This window comes from Solanum tuberosum, unplaced genomic scaffold, assembly GCF_000226075.1.
Source record: "Solanum tuberosum cultivar DM 1-3 516 R44 unplaced genomic scaffold, SolTub_3.0 scf00127, whole genome shotgun sequence".
Lineage (NCBI taxonomy): Eukaryota > Viridiplantae > Streptophyta > Magnoliopsida > Solanales > Solanaceae > Solanum > Solanum tuberosum.
The window spans coordinates 1,170,802-1,192,343 of NW_006239058.1; the positions used below are offsets into that span (position 1 = coordinate 1,170,802).

Here is a 21,542-nt window from a genome sequence, read left to right on the forward strand (position 1 = left end):
AGTGTTGTTGATTGGGGACAAATATTTGGCTATTTGAGCATCAAGATGTGTTTTAATAATACGAGAGTGATAGTTTAGGTAGGTGAAGAGAAGAATTGATAGTTAAGATATAAAACTTGTGAAAAGTGATAATTTAAGTATATTTTTAACTATTAATTTTATATTTTATAATTTAATATAAAAATTAAGTGCGAATAAAGTTTTACGGTGAAATAGGGCATACATTTTACCGCTACAGGCTATTTATAGTCTAGCAATACTGGTGAGAGTATTCCTCTTCATAAAGTATGTTATTCTCATTGTCCTCTTCCCCCTTTCTTTCTCCTTCCACTTGTAATAGGAAAATGAAAAAAGACAAAAAAAATATGAGTATATGTGTATGAAAATATGAAGTTTCCTTTTGGTGTTGTTGCTTAACTTGTTCATGACAACAATCAAGATTAAAATATACGAAGATCTTATCACTATCTCTCCGAGATAGAGAGACTTGGAAAACTTGATGCTTGTTAATTGGAACATATATATTCTGGGAGTGGAACCTTCCTCACTATGGTAAATTTTGTAACATATGTCATAAAAGTACCAATCATTAGTGAAGGACATGCCATTTATATACCAATTAGAAAGTTCAATTAGCCACTTGAAATGATAGCAAGCAGAGTACCCTTCTCAGTAATGGAATTAAATTTCATCAAAGATTTCTATTTTATGAAAATTAATTATTAGTTTAAAGACTTAACACATTTGACTGAGGTATCAAGTAATTTTTTTATTACTTTATTAAATGTTTCTGAAATTGTTCCTTTTTCTTCAGAAAAGTTGACAGACAAGAGTTATTAGTCAAAGAAGGGAAGCAAATTGCCTAAAGAAAGACTGACAAATGAAAGAAAAAAGTGAGATGTAAATCAACTCTAGGTTGTAGTATAATAATTAGATTGTTTCATTCTTAATTAGAGGTTTTGATTTGAATTTTAGGTATATAGAAAATTTAATTGGGGACGCCACTTATAAATGGATCCTATCATGCACGATTCAAATTTAATTAGACTTCAATGTGAGTATGGACATGGAAAACAAAAAAAAAAAAAGATAATCAACTCTTCAGTATCTTTTGCTATTCTCACGTGAATTCATGCACCGACACAAATATTGAACTTATTAGAGTAGTATTCTTTATTACCTGAGTGGAGGTGGGAACACTGAGAAAGAATTTGGTTCTATTGTAGCCACGTTCTACTTGGACCCTTTATCTTTTTTAGAAAAAAAGTTGTACCTAATGTAGTTTTATTACTATGTCATAATTACACTCTGCAGCGATTTTTAAATAATTATAAAACATAGTTATATTTTATAGCAGATATACATTGTTGCATTTATATTGCTAGTAATTGGACTCGACCATCTACTTTCTCATCTCAAGTCCCCTCACCCCCCAAAAAAAAATACAACCACAATAAATCAAAAGGAACCAAAATTTGGACACACCAAAGTTTGTCTTTTACCCTATTCACTGACATTGACAATAAATGTAAATTTGTCATTACAAGCACAAACAAAAGTTGTTTGGTAAAATATTTTTACATGGACATGAATGCGCCATATGACACCTCTGAATTCTGTTACACTCTGGGAACTAAAAAAAAATTGCTTTGGTCAGTTTAGTTACAAAGCGTGTAATTAGAGGACACAACTCTCACTATACATCAAATTCAGCTTCCAGGTATATAAAATTCTATAGCACAGTAAACAATCATACAAATCAAACTGACCCATTATTGTTCCTATATCTGCTGCTCTCAGTGCAGGGTATGTATATCACGTGGCGAAACTTTCGACTGATCATTCACCGGATCTCCTTAAGAAAGCAAATACACCTAAACTCGCGGCCAATGCAGCACCAGCTGCTACAGCGGTGTAGGCTGAGGCCCATGCAGATTCTGGATGAGCATAATCCAAACTTTCCGAGTTGGAACCTCTCCTACGACCAGGCGTTCCTGAATAGTCTAAGTGCAATCTCAGTCCCTGTAGAAGTTGCATTTTTATCATCAGTTCCTTTGTAAATGATATTTTTTCACTATTGTTATGTCTCTTATAAGTCATACTAACTCGTGCTGTTTTACAACAAAGGACCGGAAAAGAAACAATTGTACCTTCCAGCCTGACAACTTTGCATGTTCAACTGCTGCTGTAAGATCACTATCTGATGCTAGGATAACCTTGTCTTGGTCTTCATCTTCATACTGCAACAGAGGGATATACAATGAACATTGAAGTCGAGCCTGTTATTACAGAAAAACACAGGCGAAAGGGAACCTTCATATGTACAAGGGAAAAGCTCATGCATCCTTACCAAAATCTGAGGAAGGTTGTTTCGGTCAATGTCATTCCCCAATCTCTGAATGATTGAAGTTATGAGATCTGTCACGCTCCGTATATCTGAATTATGGAAATATAAGGGCCATAATATTGATGTGAATCAAATTATTAACTGTTCATTTGGAGGGAGAATAAAGAGTGCACTGAGATGATACCATTAACCATATTTCATTAAGAATTGGTTTTGGTAGCATAATATAACTGGAGAACCATAGTTCCAATATTTCTCAGACAATGCAAAATGACAAACAAGAGTACTGCTAAATATACAATAGATGATGGGGATTCTCAAGGGTACTACACATATGAAAAGTAAGCCAGCCTTATTAGTTCACAAACTTGCCTTAATCTCACTATTTACTATATTGGGAGGGATCAATAATAGTAGAGAACCAAAGAATCAAGGGAGTAACATGGAAAATTCGCATTTTTAATGCCAGTACAATATTGAAAGGAATCAGGGGCTTCAAAGAGAGCTTCATATCAGAAGTCTGAAGATACTTTAAAGAAGAAAAAGAATCCAAATTTTAGTTTGTATCTGGCAGATATTAACTACGATATAAGGAAGTTCATATATGATGCATAGGTCAGATACAACAAGCGCTTAATTTATTTCTTGTGTATTTAATTTTTAACAAGGGCTCATCAATAGCATACCACAGTTGAATCTGTGCATCCTTCCCTTTCGGTCTTGAATCTTGAAGGCAAAAGTATTTGGCAGGCTCGCCGAAGGATAAGGATTTGATCTTCCTGTTTCTGCACCTTCAGAAGCTAATTTCAATGAACCCTCGCTGAAACGTCATAGACAAATGTGAAAGATCAGTAAAAAGAAAAAAAAATGATTTAACAGAACTATATGGAAAAAGAGGCTAGAACCTCCGTGTCTCTTCATCATCATCTGGAGTCAATGCCATAGCTGAATCCCAAAATCTTTGCATCATAGTGTTTGCAGCTTCATTATTCGGTCCAGCATTTTGTCCCACCTGGTTAATGAGGCACAGTTAAGGAATAATTCTCTACAAGCTTGGGCAACAAAAAAGCTTGGCTGATCAAATGTAGAAACTAAGATCCTAATGCTGTACAAATATGATTTGTTCCATCCATAGAGTGAAAATTCAAAGTACTGGAAGTCCCTGATGCACGGAATCACAGTGCCTCGAAGGATGGATTGAAACATCACCAATACGAAAAAGTTTTGCATCTTAAAACTAGAACTAAGTCAGGAAAGGCCATAATGATGTCCAAAATTTATTGCAACATTATTGATTTGATCTCCTTTGTGAATGCTGACCAAAATTATTACCAAAATCTAGAGATGCCTTTTGCATATTTGAAACATTGTTGGACCCTTCCATTGAATACATAAGCTAACAGTTTTAGCAAAGAGGCCCCAAGATTCCAAGTTGAAATATCCCTTAAAAGAGAAATTTTATACATTTAAAATGCAAAGGAAGCACCTCATCATGGTGAAGTGGAAGGAAGGGAAATTAACTGACTTGAGGATAGGCATAAACAAGATAGCATTAAAAAGGTGATTTGACCAGTGAATTACTCTAAAAGTTTTCCGTTACTAATGATGAGCTTATTCATAGAAAATGCACAAAGGAGATCCATGCTATTTAGGGCAAGTTTTGTCTTGACGAGCACCAGAAATATGGTTCAAAGTATTGCTAGTTACTATTCTTAGTTGAGCCATTTAAGGCTATTTTTTGTCATGATGAGGCACAAATATGCATCTTTGCCAAACTTAGAAACCCAAGCATGATTTAAAATAATGGTTCTTTGACAAAAGAAATGTCGTCTGAAATCTGTCCATACTGAAGTTTGAATCCTCTCATTCGTCAATAAAATTGAGCGATGATTGTTCCTTCAGAACTGAGGAATTCACGGTTGTTGTTTACACTCTTTCCGCAATTGAAAGTTGACATGATTAGTCCCTTTAATCATATCTTAGTGGCAGAATGACAAAATACATATGGATGAACTTCTGAAATATGGCTTGTCAATTGATCTTTCAACATCATCTGGTCCTTCATAACTGGTCAAAGGGAGATCAGAGCACTTATTCCTCTTAGGGGCTGACAATGACTTCTTTTTTTCTTTCTATATGCACCATTATATGCAAAGATAACTAGGAAGTTATTAATTTCAGAAACTTGTCAACTTATGGAAAAAACATGCATATGCATAATAACTAGTGAGTTATGAAAAGTCAATGTTTTCAAAATTTAAACATTTGTGTGCATGCTTCTTACCGTGGATACAGCTGCATGAGTGATATGAAGAACATCAAGGACAGCAACTACAGTTCCCTCTGCACCACATTAGAATTACATTTTTTTTAAAAGAAGTCAGGAAAAGAAGATATTAGATCTCAAATCAACACTTGGGAAGATCAAATGTTACCTTTATCCACCACAGGAAGGTGTAAAAATTTGCCATCATGCATTGTATGTAAAGCATCAACAATAGGTGTATCAGTTGTAGAACATTCTGGACTGGGGGTCATTACCTGAACATTATGCGTGATAAAACAAAAGTTAACGGAGATTAAATGATACTTTCTTTCTTAAATTCCAATATAGGAAATAAGAGAGAGAGATTTACCCTCTCAACGAGAATGGACTCAGGGGAGAGATCTTGAGCAATGACTCGCATCAACATGTCTTTTGAACTGCAACCACCATGAGGCAGATATTTGAAATAGATGATTAGTGTGCATTACATTATAGCTCAGATTCAGTGGCTGACATTTGGAGAAAAAAGAGAAACCTTACGTTAAAATTCCTCGTGGTTTGTTGTCAACCATTACTATTGCAGAGCTTGTTCGAGATTCAAGCATCTTTTTTGCTGTGGCTAAAACAGTATCACTTGGTTCAACTATAACAACCCTAGAAACACCACAGGTACAGTAATTGCATGAAATTTATCTTACAGATTGCAAGCTATGAATCACATACTAAATATTATAATAAGTAAAGATATTACCTACTTTGAATTCTCAGAGATGATGGTTGACAGCGAAGGCTTGAACATCCGCTCTTGAAGTGTTTCGATAAATGTATTAGAACCTGAGACAATCAAGAAATAAAAGAGGTTAAAAAATGATACATGCAATGGAAGATCAAATAACGTATTCAACCACAGAGAACTTGGAAAATGAACTCAAGACATCCAACAAGTTATATCAATGAAATATAGAAACAATGCAATATTCTCGACTAACCAGAAACAGATGAGCCCCAGTGCTTTTCAACACCCTCAACAGCAGCTGCAATGGCCTTTCCTTTCTCAGCTGCCCTTTCAAGTCGAGCGATGGCATCATAAAGACATTTTGCTATATCAAGCAAAGCAATAACCTCTCCATTTTCCACAACCGGCAAATGTCTGAATTTTCCTGTGGCCAGCTTGACAGTGAGCTATTGAATAGGCTCGAAAGAATCAACCATTTGTGTTATTTAAATATACCAACCTAGCACCATTTTCTGCAAGGCTTCTACAGCTAGTGTGTCAGAAAGCACAAAAACAGGATTTTTCGTCATGATCTTTGAAACTGGTGTTTCCTGAATATTAACTTCACGAGCAATAACCCTTGTCGCTATGTCCTTCAATTTCCCAAAGAAGAAATGAAAAGGATGCAAAGAAAAGTTAGTTTAAGGTTTTTTTTTTTTTTTTGGTTAAAGGGAAAATCTCATAACTTGATTTTATTTGGTCGGATTATGACAATTATGCAAGATTTAGTTAAACCTTATCTGTCAGGATACCGCATAGCAATGCATTTGAGTCGGTCAGCAATAAAGCATCAACTCTGCGAGCAGCCATCCTGCGACAAGCTTCATAAATAGTTGTACTATCAGGTACAGTTAGGGCTTTCGACAGTCGCAGTCTCTTGACTGTCCGCTCTCCTGTCAATCCCCTGAAACAAATGTGTAGGAGAACCAAATATTAATACTACAAGAAATGATATATCAATGATCACTTTGACTTGGAGAGTTGGAGTGGTTGTTAACCCCACCCCTAAACTGAACTCATGATTTTAACATTCGGTACATCCACTAGCATAGTCGTTTCCAGCCATGACTGTCACTTAACAGATTTGTCACTCTGTGGTCAAGAAGTTAAGGATAAAGTAGTGGATGGATTTTAATGGCTAAGCAATGCTTTAGAGATAGAACTAATTTGTGTACGAAACAAACTCAACCAGCCCAAAAGAAAGAACATAGTATAGCCAATAAACTGAATAAGCAAAATCCTCTGGCAAAATTGTGCAGCATAATCACTCGCAGCATTTAATGCGTAGCAATATACAACCACGTAACACACACTCACTTTAATATTGAATATGAGTATGTAGCAGATAAAGTACGTTAAGATTAACATAGTTCTTCCATGTATATTTTTAGATCTATATGGAAGTCCCTGTGCCCATGTCCTACCAGCTTAACGTCGATGCATCCATGTAAAAAATCATCTATATGCAACTCCAATTCACTCAATCTATGCCAGCACTTAATTTAGTTTACTTTGACTTGATGTAACAGTAAGATAGCGACCAGTATGCATGGGTTCCAGTTCCAAAAACATAATTTCAAGAATGCAAATGCATTAGGAACACGCTCTTCCATTTTAGCTTTGGAGAACCAACACATAAGTCATGGATATTCCCCACACCAGAACACAGCTCCAGCTCCAAATTTCCAATATTTAAAATAAGTGAAACAACTAGGCTAGGCTATGAAAGTATCTAGTACAGCATACATAACCAACATTATGTCTCACACTTAATTGTTTTGCTTCGATTGTAGGATAACGGGAGCAAATTGAACCTAGAGCTCCCCAAAATTCTCAATCAATCAAACCCGATAAACAAACCACTTATCCACTCCCTAAATCGATGAGTGTATATATACCACATATACATACATACCACACATACATTCGAGCCTCAAGCGTTGAATCATACATAACGAAATAAAGATGAGTTTTCCTTTTCTACTCTACAGGAATCATTGCAACAGAGCTTTAACAACAAAGGATAATATTGGGCAAATGAATATCGAAACAAATTGAAAAACAAGGTGCATGAGGTTAATAACATGAGAATAAAAACTCACATGGAACGAGACATCGACATAGACTTTCGGGTACCGGAATCAGGCTGTCCACCTCCATTTTCATGAGCAGCTGCTTTCTTCTTCAAGTTGGACGTGGAGCTCGTCAACGACAACGAACTCCTCCTCGACAAGGATCCTCCTCCGTGACTCGTTGTCATCTCAACTCCAATACCAAATCAAACAAAATTATTCACCTTCAAATTAAACTTTAGAATAAAATAACATAAATATACAAAATTGTATTCCAATAATGATAGCAATCTGCAGATAATTTTGTCGCCGTCAAATATGAAGATGCCTTTTTTCCGGGAAAATTCTTCAGATGAATTTTCCGGAAAACGGCAAAGAGGAAGAGGAGGAGAGAGAAGGAACTTTTTTAGAAATGGGAGAAAGGCAAGAAAGGAATGACAATTGCAATTGAAAAGTTCTGGGAGGACGCCAAGTTTTTAGAGAGTTTGACCAATAATATTGTGCCACGTCAATCAATGTCCGCCTCCCGAATATGATCCCAATTTCACTGGAGACGTGCGGCGTTGAATTTTAGATACTCATATTTTGTTTTCCTTTTTGGGATTTTACGTCCTTTTGCAAAGAAAAAACATAAATTAGTTAATGTGAATTTCGAATACCGATCACGTTAGTTTAAGTTAATTTAACTGTTTTTTGGATAATTATACAAAGAGACAGATCATTATCACCACATTATTAATGATTCAATATAAATAAAGAAATTAATAAAAAATGGGCAAACGAACAACGTGGTGAGTGGTGACCTTGCATAATGTCTTTTTAGATTTTAAATAAATATAATTTAATTGCTTCTACACACAAAATTATTTTCCAATGACATAAATATTGTATGAATCAGAATTATTCTTTCTTTGCCTTTACACATCAACAAGGAGTCAGGGTCAGCATTTTCTTTTCTTTTTGTAAAACTTTAGATGAAGTGCCCTTGCTCCTTTTTTTTCTTTTTTCTTTTTTAATATACAAAAGAATGAATCAATATAACTTTAATTTTTGTCATCATTTTTATATTAATCCGAAAATTCAAACATTAATATCAATATCTAAAATAAAACAATTTGTTTAGAAAACAATGTTATTATTTTGTACGGCCAGGGACGACAATACATTATAAAGTCCATCATCGCTCAATTAAATACCAAATTAAAATAAAACATATAGAAGTATCATATTGACTTCTTTAATAAATCACTTAAATAGGTGGAATTGTTGAAAGGGGGAGGCAGGCATTCTCCTTGCAATTTTATATATCCTCACGAAACCTAATAGTGAGACGTTTCGGTTAAAATTCATTGATGGTCATTCAACTTTAAATTTATGATATAATATAATTTTGTGTTACATGAAAGTTATTTAATTATAAAATTTATCACACAAAAGTTGATTTTATTTATTTATAATACAATACTTTATATATTTATGTTTACATAGTAAATAAACGAGGCGAGAAGACCTTATAAATGTTGGGTATATAGTAAGTATAGATGGAAAAAGGAGGGAATATGAATTGCTCCCTATGTTTTAGTGAAAAAACATTACCACTCGTCGCTAAAAGGCAGTGGCGGAGCCAGGATTTTCAATAAGGATGTTCAAAATCCGAAGGAATAAACATACGAACTAGTCGAAGAGGGTTCGTCATCTATTATATACATTTAAAAAATAATTTTAATCATGTATATATAGTAATATTTTCAGCCGAAGGGGGTTCGGATGAACCCCTAAAGACATTCTGGCTCCGCCCCTGCTAAAAGGTACTTCGCGTCATCGTTGCCATTCGCTCGGCTTCGGAAAATGATTGATTGATAGAGCCAACCCGAACGACTCAGTTTCCGAACCGTATCCGCACAGTTTTTATATATATATATATATATATAATAAGAAAAGATGCTTTTCCCTCGATCCCAAGGCTCTACCATGTTAATTTACGCAGTAACGCAATCCTTACCTTGAGGAAAAAGCATAGAATTTATCCATGACAATACTATAAGTAGGAGAGCGTAAATTGAACATTTTTCACAATCTCAATAGACTGCAAGTTCCACGTTACATAAATCTAAAGAGTTTTCCCTCCGTTCTTCTCGACTAGATAAAGGAGATATAAATTTTATTTAGACGAATCAGGACTTGGCTTGACGATCCTGATAGTTAAATATGATTGATTGGGCACCAATTCTGATAGGTTATCTTCTTTTCATTTTGCTCTCGCCGGGACTGCTCTTTCAGCTGCCGGGGAATCAACGCCACGTCGAATTCGGAAGCTTTGCTACTAATGGCAAAGCAGTTTTACTTCATACTTTGATTTTCTTCGTCTTTTTTACAATTCTTATTTTAGCTGTTCGTATTCGTATTTTCTTTCACTAGTTAGCTTCTTCGTATATTCTTTTTTCTAGTCATTTTGGATTTTGCAGGAAAAAATGGATGCTTGTTTGGAGTGATTGTATTTATTTATTTATTCTTGATTTGTTTTCAGTTTACTCAAGGTTTGTAATATGTAATGAAATTATATTTTGGTTCGCTTTAGTTCCTCATGTAAGTGTAATTAATCTAATTAGTGAAGAATAAATCAACGATAAACAACACAAACAAATTTCACTAGTACTTTAAGACTTTCCAAAATAACAATTCATCCCCTCGTCTCCATATATATGTGCCTAGCGCGTTCAGATATATATATGTATATCAAATATGTGAAGTCAAAATTAAGTGTAATTTGTTTTAGATAAATTTTATTCAAGTGGAGTCGCATATAACTGGGATACATAGATAAATCTCACTCGTCTCCCTCCTATTCTTGCTCGTCTCTTTCCCTATTTTAGTATATCTGGTAGCAAAAAAATATTTATCTAGATGTATCTATATTAAAATCTTATATGAAATTATCAAGTAGTGAGACAATATATAATTATTTTAAACTATAGGTAAAATTAATAAATATAATAAAAATATTTATGTAATTAAAATCAAATACATATTCATTAGGGATTTTGTTCACCCACACCCAATATTTATGTGATTATACTCCACTATCAATTAGTCCATACTCCTTCACAATAGGAATGGAACATCCCTAATTTTCAAAACACCTTAATTAATAGGATAAAGGATAGTATCTCGTGATAAAATATAAATTATTTTATCCTATGTTTGATTATGAATATTTTTTATTTATACAAAAACGATGAAATTAGTTATCTTATATATATAATAGCTAATCTCATTAGATATCTTGATTTATCGAAAATCACATCCTACCAACCAAACAAATCTCTTAAGAATACATAGACAAAGTTCCTTATATAAAGTCAACGAAAAGAAAATACAATTTATTAAGAAAGTCACACATTATATATACACTGCAGAGTGAGTTTCATATAGTAGTCATCACATGTTTATTTATTTTGCAAGACATAATATGTTAAAACATACTACACATAGTCTAGTAAGCATTGTTAATTAACTAGACTTTCTTAAAGTTGACACCAAAAGGCTGATCTTTCACAAGACACAAACGTCTCTTTCCATCTTGCCTAACCCAACCAACTGCTTGACACTCATCAACAGGGCAAGATGGACAAACAAAAGGACCAGGACAATATAACAAATTGTAACTCGATTCTGATACTTTCACAATTTTAAACCAACTACTATCTCCTTGTCCTAAAGTTCCTCCCGTCTCCAATAATCGCGCTCCGAGCGATACATCGTAGTCTCCCACTTTCCAATTCGCATAAATAACACATAGTCTTGATGTTGCAATATCGAATTGAACGTTAACGTCTTGATTTTCGAAAATACCTGATCCGGTACTATAATCAGATTTAATTATGAACCTAACCGGTGTACCGATTGGTTGTCCTACATCAGAGTTGTAACGGAACACACCGTTAGAACACGGTGCAGATGAATTTGGGGAGGGACCTAGGTACACGTCACCACCCGCGGCACCACGACCAATCGAAACGATGTGGTAACTTGCACGATGATCGAGTGCGTTACCGTTGGTGTCTAGTACTAATTTATTGGTAGCAGTAGGTAAGTCGATGGGATTTTGGGAAGTGAAAGTTGATGAAAAGGCAATAAAGGGAAGTAAAAATAGAGATAAGAGGAATAAATAGTTTGTCATATTTGAGTTGTGTGTGGTTTTATTGCTTGTGAGTTGTGAATACTTCTTTAGACTAATCAAGGCTTCTATTTATAGGCTTTGCCTAGGTTTAAATATGAATATTAATTTCTCTCTAATGGTTGTCCATTTTTATACGTTTTGCACATTATATAATACTACTAATCTCTATCTTTTGTTGACAAGGAAACCACAGACGTGACTCAATTTTGAGTGCACACAAGGTAAATCTTGATTCAGTATTATTGAGGTAAACCATACTATGAAGCTCCGCACGATAGAGAAAATATATATCAGAGATTTTGAATCAGAAATTACCATTTAAAATATTACATGCTCAATCAACTCGATCATCATCAGATATTACTAATGTCTATCTTGATGTTAGGTAAAGTTACTATACAGCCCCCTCAATGGATAAAACTTAAATAGTACTATATTGTTTCTTTTTCTTCAACTTGCTGGTGTAAGTTTGGCAAGGTTCGTACATACGGTTGCTTCTTTATTTGATTATTTTATTGGCGGCTTTTAATTATCTGTAATATATAATTCTATGCTCTTATAACGTGAAAATGTAGAAAGTCAATCTAAATCTTCAATTTGTTCAAGGAATAATGTGACTGAATTTATTAAAATTATGTGAAATGGATTTATATATATACCAGCACACTTTGTTTGAATATAATGTGGCACAAGTTGAAAATTAACTAAATTTATTTTATGTGTTATCCCCTTTAATTATATCTGTATTTGACATAAGAAATATATATAATTTTGTGTAAATGACTTATTCAAGATAACGTGCACAAACTCCGTAAAAACCATGCTCCAAAGAAATATCTTAAATTAAAGTAATTGTATGTGATATATTCTTAAATCAGCAGAGGCTGGGGTAGATAGAGGAAGACTAGAAGATTTATTGAATGTTCTTGAAAATTTATTGATGTGGTAAAATATTATATTTCACAAGGATCTTTTTTGATATTAAAGTCTTCAAAATGTGAGGAAGTAGCACATTCTTCATCTACACAACCATTTCCCTTTTTTTCTTAATAATGCTCGGACATGAAATGAAATTAAGTATGGACTTTTTAACAAAAGAAGAGTTATTGCTTATTGGATAAATAACAGAAATCACACTAGTTTAGTATCTATTATCTTTTTTCTCTTCAGTTTTCATTATTACGAATTCAACCATAAATTGGACATCGAATATATGTATTTGTTGCGACCAGATGTATCTAATTAAGTGATATAATTGAAAGCTCTTAATTAAATAGTAAATTGCGTTTGTAACAACTTTTAAAGATCATATCACATCTCCTAAAATAAATCAAAAAAATCAAAATTCTTCCATTTCGTTTGGCGATTCAACAAAGTTTACATTTCTTTCTCCTTGATTGTACGACCTTGGATACATGTATTTCAATATTTGACGCGTTTAGATAATTAACCAAATACATATACTTAAATGTACTTAAATAAGGAATGTAACTGAAAGACATGATTTAAGGATGAAATCGCGCGTATAAAATTTTTAGAGTATTACAACTCCAAAAAAAAATTGAAATACTTCGAAATTTTTTAGAGAATACAAACTTTACACTCCCCTGAAATTTTTCTTAAATAATTTTGAGCCTTTATGGTTCAGCAATGGTGAATATCATTATGTTGTTAAGAGTCGTGTATTTGAGATTTAATGGTGGACATATACATGTCCAGATATCCCATTATTAAGAAATACAACTCTGATCTTAGTTAAGATTGCTACTTATTGGATATACATGTTTCTGATAGTAAATCATTTGTCAAAAAACTTGATACAATACTAAATAAACTCGGATACACATATATCTAATAATAAATCTTCTATCAAACAAAATTAGATACAAGAAATGTAAAATACATTATTAGATACATGTCCTTATATCAGATATAAAACAACACTCAAAACTTTTGAGACTGAGATATATACCATTAATTTCTGATACATATCGAAGAAATCATGTTTAATCCTTCTCCCCACTGTATCTATGTCACCATCTACAACGAAAACGATTAGTTAATAGAGATATAACATAAATTTATCAAAAATAGAGTTGAAAATAGTCCATGTTATCCATAGCATGACTTTAACGAATGCATGAGCAAAAATGGAGATAGAGTTGCCCCTTCTTTTGATCATGTCTATCAAGATTCTCTCGATCTGGCCAAACTTACTTTGATGTTAGATGGAGTTGAAGCCTTAGGGTAAGCAGTGTTGTACGTCATTCAGATATCAACAGTTTTTGTTCTAAGGCAAGCTCCTCTATCTCTAAAGATAAAGACATAATAAAGAGTTTGTGGAGTCATCGACGATGAATGTGAATTGTTTGGCCGATCCATCAATTAACTTAAAATTATTTCTTTGTAACAATTATTTCGATTTGATCTCATTAGAAAGGAACAATACATAATAAGGTTTGAGTTTAGGAGATTTTGTTAGGGTAATGATATCTTGAAAAGAAGAGAGTAGATTAGCCATTGTTGGAATAAAATTGTATGGTAAGATTCTTGAACGAGAAAGGAGGAGAGATAATTGAGTGATGAATATGAGAGGGGAGAATTAAGAGAGTGTGGTTGATTACGAGTGAAAGAGTAAATTAAGGAGATTATTAATCAATCCCAATTTTAAGGAATGTGGGTATATCTTCAATAATATATGGTATAAAATATTAAAAGTAATAATATATGTAATTGTTTGACAGTAGAGATAATAATAGTAATATATATGATAGTGATGTATGTCTGATAAAGTAGTTTATCATTGCTTATTCGACCAGTCCTACACGACTAAACTATGGAGCAATAAATTGCATTTCCAGCCCAAATCCTTTCAAAATAGAGCAACTTTCGCATATAACAAACATGAAAATCATATTTGTATGTTATAGTTATAGTTTGCATAATTGCGCTCCATAGCAAATTTTATGTTTGCTATGGAGCTTTTGATTTGTATAATTCGCTAGATACATTCAATTTTATACAAATTGTTCAGTTTGTATAAATGCATTTATACATTGTAATTTGTATAATAAGATTTGTATTTATATAATTATAAGTGTATAAGACAAAAATATATGTATTTGTATTTGTATATATACTTTTCTCTCGCTTTATACAAAACACAAACGCATTTTATATATTTGGGATAAGGGTCTGAAAAATACCTCAACTTTGGTCAGATTTGTTGTTGCGATACTAAACTTTCATGAGGACCTATTACCTCTCTAGACTATTTAATACCGTATTTTTTACCCCCCTGAACTATTTAATAGTGTATTTTAAAAGTATATATGTGCCCACGTGAACACAATACTATTTATAATTTTGCATTATTTTTTATGTCCACGTGGGCAAATATATATATTTAAAATACGATATTAAATAGTCTAGGGAGGTAATAGGTCCTCATTAAAGTTTAGTATCACAACATCAAATTCGACAAAAGTTGAGGTATTTTTCAGACCCTTATTCCTATATATTTTATACCAAAATGTATAAAATGACTAATTGTATACCGAAAATGGCTAATTATATACCGAATCAAATGGCAAAAAAAGGAATGTTTGCTACGAATTACAGATAAAATAAACTATGACTATAACATTTAATTTAAATTAATAATTTGCTATTTCATACAATTTTCCCTTCAAAATAATTTTTCAAGCCCACATATACATATATATTAACGTGGCCCATAATTTGCAGGAATGGCCTTATCCCAGATCGACTTTGGGCTACATATCATGTTTGCCCATGTACCAAAATGAATAATTTATTAGGCGTTTAGTTATAAAATTTGAAGTTCTGATTTAAAGTCAATGATTATTTATATATTATGATTGCAAATCAAATCTTGAATCCTCTAAAAGTATGATTTTAAATTTCAAGTTGCATTTCAATTTTTTTAATAATATAAAACTTGACTCATAAGTTCATATTTTTTTTAAAATCATATCAATCTAAATTTTGTCAAAAAATAATAATACATATTCGACATGAAAAGATTATTTGTACCATGTGGAAGGATTATATAAGGATGATGATACTTTTGTAACAAAGAACTTTTTCTTAAAAATTATAAAAAGAAAACATATCATTTCTAATACAATAATTTAAACAATCAATAAAAACTAATACTCTATTAATATAAGGAAAAATCTTTTTGGCCAAAATGATATTTTATCTATGTTATTTTACTTTTTAAAATATTTTTATCCTTTTAACTTTAATACTTTTTAACTAAAAATAAATAAAAAAAATCAGTTTATTTTAAAATAAAAAAACATTATAATTTTTTAAATTTTCTGACCAAATTTTCTGATTATTTAGCACTTTCCTTAATATAAATAATCTCAATATATCTAACCAATTCCTACTAATTCCAACAAAAACTTTTCCTCAAACCAAAACGACCCCTTAAAAAGCTGTATCGGTGATTCGTCCCAAATTTTGAGTGGAAGATATTTGGTCAAGAAGGTGCCTTTATGTGATTTTAAAGATAATGTCCATCTTTATGGTAACTTTAACTTTCTACTCCCAAATGTATCTTAGAACTTTTTTTTAAAAAAAATTAATATATTTTTCTGATCATATTTTTATACTTCATCCTTTTAATAATAATAAATTTTCAAAAAATATATAGAATTTAGTAAATTATATTATATTTATTAATATCCTAACGAACATAATTTTTATTAAGATGACACTCATTTGAAACGGAGGAAATATCTTCTCAATGGTAGGGCTGCTTGAAATCAAATCGTAACCGATAAGCCAACCACAAAACTGGCTTATTATTGAATTATCGAATGGTGAACAGATTAAAATTTTACAATTAACGGTTTATCGATGGGGCAGATTGCTCAATTTTCTTATTTGGTAAACCATTAACCCGTTAATTATTATTGTAGTTATATTTTTACTGTAAATATATTTGTTAAGTAAATACTTATGTGCAGACACCCTCAAAATTTAGACTTTCATATGTGTCTCATCGTGATTTACAATTACTAAATCACCAAGTTAAGTAGGACTAGAAAAAATATTTTATTTGATGGGAGATTACTATATTGATGATGAGTGAAAGTGGAAGAATGGACAATTCGACAACTGTCTGTTATTTTTTAAGAGCAACTTTCACATATAGCAAACATAAAAATCATATTTGTATGTTATAGCTATAGTTTGCATAATTGCATTCCATAACAAATTTTATATATCGAAAATGACTAATTATATACCGAACCAGATGACAAAAAAATGAGATGTTTGCTTGAATTAAAAATAAAGTGAACTATGACTATAACATTTAATTTGAATTAATAATTTGTTATTTCATACAATTTTCCTATTTTTTAATATGATACTGAACTAACCAATAGCTTATTAGTTGGCTAATAAGCCAAATCATTAAATATAATTATCCATCCATATAATAAATAGTCCTACTCAATGAATGTGATTGTTTTTGGGACAACACTTATTTTGAGAGAACGAAATTACTCTCTTTGTCTAACAATATTTGTCCACAGTTAACTTTGCATATTTCTTAAGAAATTATAAATAGAAAGATAATTTTACTAAATCACTCTTTGAATATAATAAATACAATATCTTGAAAAATCTAATTGAAAAATGACTATAATTAATTATAAAAATAAATTAGAAACTAAATGGAAAATCATACATTGATTTCATAAAATAAACAAATATAATTGAACATTTATTATTGTTGGATGGGGGGATTATCTAATTATGATGTCACCAAAATTAAAAGAAGAAAAATGCATTGGGAGAATGAGAAGTCACCGTCCAAAAATCAAAGCCCAAGACTGAAATTGCGCGAATGACGAGGCAGTGAACTCATACTTCCAACAAATTCATGTTCACTTTTGCCCCGCACACTACTTCCGTGTGACGTTCACATTTTCATTTTCCCCAATTTCTTTTCTCTTTCTCACTGTTTAATTAACCTAATTTACTTACTTGTAATGGCGGATTGGGGACCGGTGTTGATAGCGGTGGTGCTGTTCGTACTGTTATCGCCGGGGCTGTTGTTCCAGTTACCTAGCCGTGGAAAAGTGGTGGAGTTCGGCGGGATGCAAACGAGCGGCGCTGCTATTTTGGTACATGCCGTCATTTACTTTGGTCTCATCACTATCTTACTTATTGCCGTCGGCGTTCATGTTTATGCCGGTTAATCAAACTCCGATCTGTATTTTCTGTTTGTTGCTCTTTTAATTATCTTGTACTTTTTGTTTGTTTACGAATCGTTAATTACAGGGACGGATTGTTGCTTTTTCATCTTCGAATTACTTACAAAAAAATAAACACCTAGTGCCTGCCCTAAATGAAGTTGTTTTCGCTGCACTGTTGTCCCCATTCCTAGTCTAGATTAATGGGGCAAGTTTTTTTTTTCTTTTTCTAACAAGATAACCCGCCATCGCCACAATCTCTGTCACAACCTCTGCCTTTTGATTGAACATTCTGTGGTGAGCATCGGGTAAACCTTCATCCTGTAAGTACACGGCCTGCAAACAACACAATCTTATGCGATAAACTCGACTCAAAAGATATTGAGGGGATGAATCATGAGGATGACTGACTACCCTCCGAACCAAGTGAGTCATCTCGAAAGACAAAAAAAATAAAAAAGGGTGAGGGGGATAATAATGCAATCCATTTAATGATTTGGTTGGTGAACAAATAGACTATTTTAAATGAATTGAGTTAATAAATAAACTAATCCTTCTACTAATCTAGTAGCCTAGTACTTATTACACTAATAGATAATCATAAAGTTAATTTTATTTCTCCTAATCACGCAACAATCAGTTCAAATTTATGCAAAATAAATCCTATTCTTGGTCACAGTCATTAGTTTTGTATCGCCTGGCCTCGATCCAAAAGGAGATCGGCTGGGATGGAAAGTTGGGGATTCCTTAGATAAACTTTATTTCCTTCTATCATATCACATTAGGTGAATGTTTTTAACTTTTTATTTTTTTGGGCAAGCTTACTTTATGATGCAGTGTTTGCCATCTATAATCTTCGAATATTCCAACGTCACTAGTATCGATTCTGCAAATCCCCTCCACCCCCACGAATTCAAAATTATCAGGCTCCAAAAGCAGTATCAGATACCACACTGGTGCAACTAATAAGTTGACACCATTTTGTAAATCCAAAAAAAAAAAAATTAAAAAAAGGAGGAGGAGGAGGAGGAGGTTTTTGATCAAAATATACTTGTCAAGCTTTTAAAAAAAGTTTAAAACTTACTTCAAATTTTAATATTTTATAAAATAAGCAAATTAATCATGACCCCAATTATACTTCTGTCTACCTAATCCTTCCGAGTAACAATGTTGCTTCGTTTACTCTGTCATCATATTTGAAAATGCATGCTCACTGTGAAAAAATAGCTAGTTTTCATTGTTATTATTTATTTTCTTGCACCAATTGATCTTTGTAACTAATTATAATAACTGGTAATTATGTTATTAGTATTTTTTATTAACATACCGTTACCGTATTATATTTTTGAATAAATATTTAGCTAATTATAAAAATAATAATTTTGTCTCAAACTTGTACAAAATGCCATTATATTCCTCACATATAGTGATTATTATGGTCAAATCAAAGATAAAAGTGGAAAGCATTCATCACGTATACAGCACATGCAGTTGAATGGGCATAAATCTCTTAAAGCTCCATGGTCCTTGGACATTAACCTTTCTTTTCTTAGGACACTATGAAAATGGGATGCCACTAAAACACTCAAATATAAAGTAGCTCTATGATGAATAATTGCTATTTTGTCCCTTTTGGTCCAATGTTGAACAAAAGTTTGACGGTTCAAATTGAGTTAAGATAATAAGTGAGCAGGTCAATGAATCTTCCAAACTTAGACGGATCACATTTTCATGACTAATTTTATCATTTTTAATTACACGATAGGTTCCAATTGAAGTCAAAGACCTATTCTAGGTCAAGGTTATTATTTCGAGGTCACGTCTAAATTTGATCCAGAAGGAAATTGATTGGGATGAAAAATTTGGACTTCCTAAAGAGAAACTTCATAATTCATATCCTAATATCCACAACGTAATATGCCATGATACATATCACTTATGCAGTATTCACCATTTATAATCTTCGAATATTCCCCTCCCCTAACTCTAAAGGAAAAAATAGACAAATATGATCGGAGGTGGAGGTGGAGGTGGAGGTGGAGGTGGGCGTGGGGACTGGGGCGTAAGGGCAAAGGCGTATCTAGGATTTCAAAATGATGGGTGCACTATTACAAAAAGATTGATCTAAGATATAAATTTGATCGGTTCGACATTTAGGTTCTAAGATATATATATTTGTTAAAATGCCAAAAGAGAACAAGAAATATAAAATTCAAATTTCTAACCTCACGTAGAGAGGTGCACCCAGTCATCATCGCATTATATGATACTCCGAGTGTGGATTTACACATCTTTATATCAATAATTTTTTAAAAGTATAACACTACTATATATATGATCTTGGGAGAGGAGTATGAGTTCATGTGAAGCCGGTGATCCCCCTTGGATATGCCTCTGCGTAAGGGTGAAAATGAGGTGTGTTGATAAGATGATCAGTGTGGAATACACTTGAAGAACTTGATTTTCTTATTTCTATTAGGAAAGTTATTTTCCTTATTGTTAAAAAACATATTATTCTAAAAAATTTAACCAACTGAACATGAAAAATTCAAAAAATAGTTTCCTTTCATATCGGACACACCCTAATAAAAGTGAGAAAAGTATATAACCCTCATATTAAAACAAGACATCAAACGTTTGATTACAATTTACATTAATGTTTATAGTAGATCGAAATTCCATGAGATTAACAACCAGACGGAGAAGGATTACTTTTCCAAAACAACTAATTAGTATATAGACCAATGTTGGGACAGATTAAATAGAAAGAATTGACTCAAATAGGACTTAAAATAGACAACAAATATATAATATAAGCATAATTCATGAATAATATATGTATAATTAATATATAATCTATGTATACGTAATAAAAAAAATAAACAATGAATCCGACAAATCAGCCCAAAGAAATGGGCATCAATCTCTTAAATCTCCCACGTTACTTGGACATTAACTTTCTTTTCCTAGGGCACTTGAGTAGTGTGTTCCTTAGTGGGGATCAATCTGGGTGAGATGTACTAGGAATATCATATCACCTTTGACTATGGAGCTTTGTTGATTGACTCGATGCGTTTGGTACGAAGATAAATATTATTTTAAATAAATAAATAAATTGAAAATAATATCTCAAGAATATATATACATTTTTAGGGAAATTACTTATAAACACACATTTACTTATCTTAATATCCATTTATTTCTATCTTTTTTAAAAAATTCAAAAATCCCTTAATTCCCCCAATTCATAAAATCTTCTGGATACATAAATATTTCACTCATATTTTCAGCCTACATTTCCACTCCCCATTTCACTCCTCCATTTTATCCCTAAATTCTCTCCACTTCTTTAGCAGTTACAAATTCAAATTCATTTTGATTTTCAGAAGGTGTCTCTCTCAAGTTTATCAATTAATCTATTTTTGAATTTCAAATCTTTTCTATTTCCAATTAATGATTTCAAATTATTCAAGAGGCAGATTTCTTTCCATCGCTTCAATTTTTTATTTCTTTTACTATTATTTTTTAATTTTTTTCATCTTAAAAAATAAAAATAAAATTACCTCTGCCCCTGCCCCTGCCCTCATTGAAATCTTATTGAACCTTTGCAATTTTAGTTAATCATATTGTTGTTGAAAATTTTTCTTGAAAAATATTTATTTTCTT

General features: G+C 32.2%; 3 protein-coding genes across 3 annotated transcripts; 1 reads left to right on the plus strand and 2 right to left on the minus strand.

Annotated features, from left to right (window-relative positions):
• Positions 1–1,483: 1,483 nt before the first annotated feature.
• On the minus strand, positions 1,484–7,912 carry LOC102598736 (CBS domain-containing protein CBSCBSPB5-like). The gene is made up of 14 exons (XM_006351451.2): positions 7,491–7,912; positions 6,124–6,292; positions 5,849–5,981; positions 5,603–5,773; positions 5,369–5,447; positions 5,154–5,267; positions 4,984–5,050; positions 4,783–4,888; positions 4,632–4,690; positions 3,253–3,359; positions 3,034–3,167; positions 2,351–2,436; positions 2,151–2,240; positions 1,484–2,022 (listed from the first exon to the last, which is right to left on the minus strand). Exons 1-14 carry the CDS (start codon positions 7,646–7,648, stop codon positions 1,840–1,842), a joined length of 1,656 nt encoding a protein of 551 aa, XP_006351513.1. The 5' UTR covers positions 7,649–7,912; the 3' UTR covers positions 1,484–1,839.
• Positions 7,913–10,825: 2,913 nt separating this feature from the next.
• On the minus strand, positions 10,826–11,692 carry LOC102599070 (serine protease inhibitor 5-like). Its single transcript, XM_006351452.2, has one exon. The coding sequence runs from the start codon at positions 11,638–11,640 to the stop codon at positions 10,975–10,977; it is 666 nt and encodes a 221-aa protein (XP_006351514.1). The 5' UTR covers positions 11,641–11,692; the 3' UTR covers positions 10,826–10,974.
• A 5,780-nt stretch (positions 11,693–17,472) lies between these two features.
• LOC102599395 (uncharacterized) lies at positions 17,473–17,985 on the plus strand. The gene has a single exon (XM_006351453.2). The coding sequence runs from the start codon at positions 17,673–17,675 to the stop codon at positions 17,880–17,882; it is 210 nt and encodes a 69-aa protein (XP_006351515.1). The 5' UTR covers positions 17,473–17,672; the 3' UTR covers positions 17,883–17,985.
• The last annotated feature ends 3,557 nt before the right edge of the window (positions 17,986–21,542 follow it).